The sequence below is a fragment of the Rhododendron vialii genome, chromosome 5a, assembly GCF_030253575.1.
Source record: "Rhododendron vialii isolate Sample 1 chromosome 5a, ASM3025357v1".
Lineage (NCBI taxonomy): Eukaryota > Viridiplantae > Streptophyta > Magnoliopsida > Ericales > Ericaceae > Rhododendron > Rhododendron vialii.
The window spans coordinates 16966698-16969010 of record NC_080561.1 but is presented as its reverse complement, the minus strand read 5'-3'; the positions used below and the strand labels follow the sequence as shown (position 1 = coordinate 16969010).

Sequence of the window (2313 nt, the reverse complement as noted above, 5' to 3'; positions counted from 1 at the left end):
TGCACTTATTATCAAGAGCCAGTAACTGTGGATGTTGATGTGGCTGAGTATGTAAAGAGTAATCCTTTAGTCTGTGACATTCTAGTTAAGAAAGATGTTTAGGCACAGAGGTCCTCGAAGACAAATGAATAAAGGAAATCGCCAGATTTATTTGAATAAGGCTGATCAGATGTTTGATTGGCTATTAGCAAAAAATGGAAAGGAAAGCATAACATACCCAGCTCGAATGAATTAAAGAGGAAGGAATTCTGCAAGTGGCACAATACTTTTGCACATGCCACTAATAACTGTGTAGTTTTTCGAAACATCATTCAAGATCAAATCGAAGCCGGCTATCCTCTTCAAGATCTAATCGATAAATGGCAAGGGGAAATGATATCCTTTCGTATGCTCGCGTTGAGTTTTTAATAATCAATACAAACCCTCCATCCTGTCTGAACACATGTTGGTACGACCTCGTTCTCCTCATTGCGCACAACTGTAACCTCGGACTTCTTCAGTACAACTTGAATCAGACTTACCCATTTACTTTCGGCGATGGGGTAAATGATTCCCCACATCTAGAAGCTTCAATACCTCCACTCGTATTACACCCTTCATAATAGGGTTTAAGCGGCATTGGGGTTGGCGGGATGGCTTAACATTATCCGCCAAAGCGATATGGTGCGAGCAAAGAGTAGTGTCAATCCCTTTAATGTCAGCAATGGTCCACCCTATTGCCTTCATATGTCTCCTCAATAAATTGATCAATTCCATCTCTTGGAGATTCCCAAGAGAGGAGGAAATAATGACAGGATAGGTCTCATTGTCCCCAAGGAAAGCATATTTCAGCGTGTCAGGTAAAGCTTTTAAATCAAGCTTCTGTGGCTCAACGCTAGATGGAAGAACCTTCTTGTCTATCGGGGGAAGCTCTTCAAACTCTTCGAATTTCGGAGTCCAAGATTTCATAGCACAAGCTTCAGTCTCCTCATTGAGCAACGAATACAAATAACTCACTTCAGAAGATTCAAGGAATTCGGCCTCCTTGGCCATGAGAGCAACTTCCAAAGGGTCAATATAGAGCAACTCGTCCACAAGTTCTTCTACAAGAGTATCGATGAAGCTCACTTCATTCACGTTCTCATCGTCCTCCATTTGACTTCCCACATTAAATACATTGACCTCCATCTTCATGTTACTGAACGTCATGTTGAGAAGTTCATTCCGACAATTTATAACTGCGTCCGCCGTGGCTAGAAAAGGTCTCCCAAGAATCAGTGGAGTAGAGGCTGCAGAAGAATCGGTCAGATTTGTATCAAGAATCACAAAATCCACCGGAAAAATGAATTGATCAACTTGCACTAGAACATCTTCTACCACCCCTCTTTGCACACGAACGCTCCAATCGGCTAATTGGAGTGTAACACGAGTCGGTTTCATCTCCCCCAACCCAAGCTGTTGGTATACGGAATATGGAAGCAAATTAATACTAGCACCAAGATCAAGCAAGGCTTGTTCGATTCGCTTTCCACCTATAGTCACAGCAATAGTAGGGCTTCCCGGATCCTTATACTTCGGAACAATATTCGTTTGGATGATAGAAATCACTTGCTCGGTAAGGAATATCTTCTTTTGAACATTGAGCTTATGCTTTCGAGTGCATAATTCCTTAAGAAACTTTGCATACAAGGGAATTTGCTTGACCGCATCCATGAGATAAATGTTGATCTTCACTTGATTGAATAATTCATGCAACTTCACATTGAAATTCGGTTTAGCCAAGGCCTTCAAGCGATGAGGATATGGTGCAGGTGTCGGAATAACTTGAGGATCCGATACGCTCTCCTTATCCTTTCCTTTTTCCTTATCCATTTCTTTTAGAGCCTCCTTGGGAGATTCCCCAAGGGTTGATGTTAGAATTGAACCTTCAATAGGAGGGGGCAATGAGGTAGGTTCCGGAGGCATTACCACTTGGTTGTCCATCGTCTTTCCACTTCGAAGAGAGACAATAGCCTATGCTTGCTCGGGGAAAGTCACCGAAGAGCTAGCAAAGTGAATACCTTGAGAAAGCGGGTTAGGCGGGTTAGAAGTAGTTTGCGGATTAGGTTGAGGTTGCGTTGGAAACTTCCCCTTCTCTTGCTGTAACATACCCATCGTAGTTGTCAACTTCCCCAACTGATTCTTGATGTCACCCATCATTTAAGTTTGTTGTTCATTGATAATCGTCTGGCTTTGCAAGTACATATTCAGTTGATCCTCCAATGAGCGTTTCGTTACTGAAATTGGTTCGCATGTGGGAATGGCCCGGATGGAACAAAACCTGGTGGTCTTTGA

At 42.6% G+C, this 2313-nt stretch overlaps 1 protein-coding gene across 1 annotated transcript; it reads right to left on the bottom strand.

Moving 5' to 3' along the window:
• Positions 1-525: 525 nt before the first annotated feature.
• Positions 526-1962, bottom strand: LOC131327640 (uncharacterized). The gene has a single exon (XM_058360785.1). It carries the CDS (start codon positions 1960-1962, stop codon positions 526-528), a length of 1437 nt encoding a protein of 478 aa, XP_058216768.1.
• Between the last annotated feature and the right edge of the window lie 351 nt (positions 1963-2313).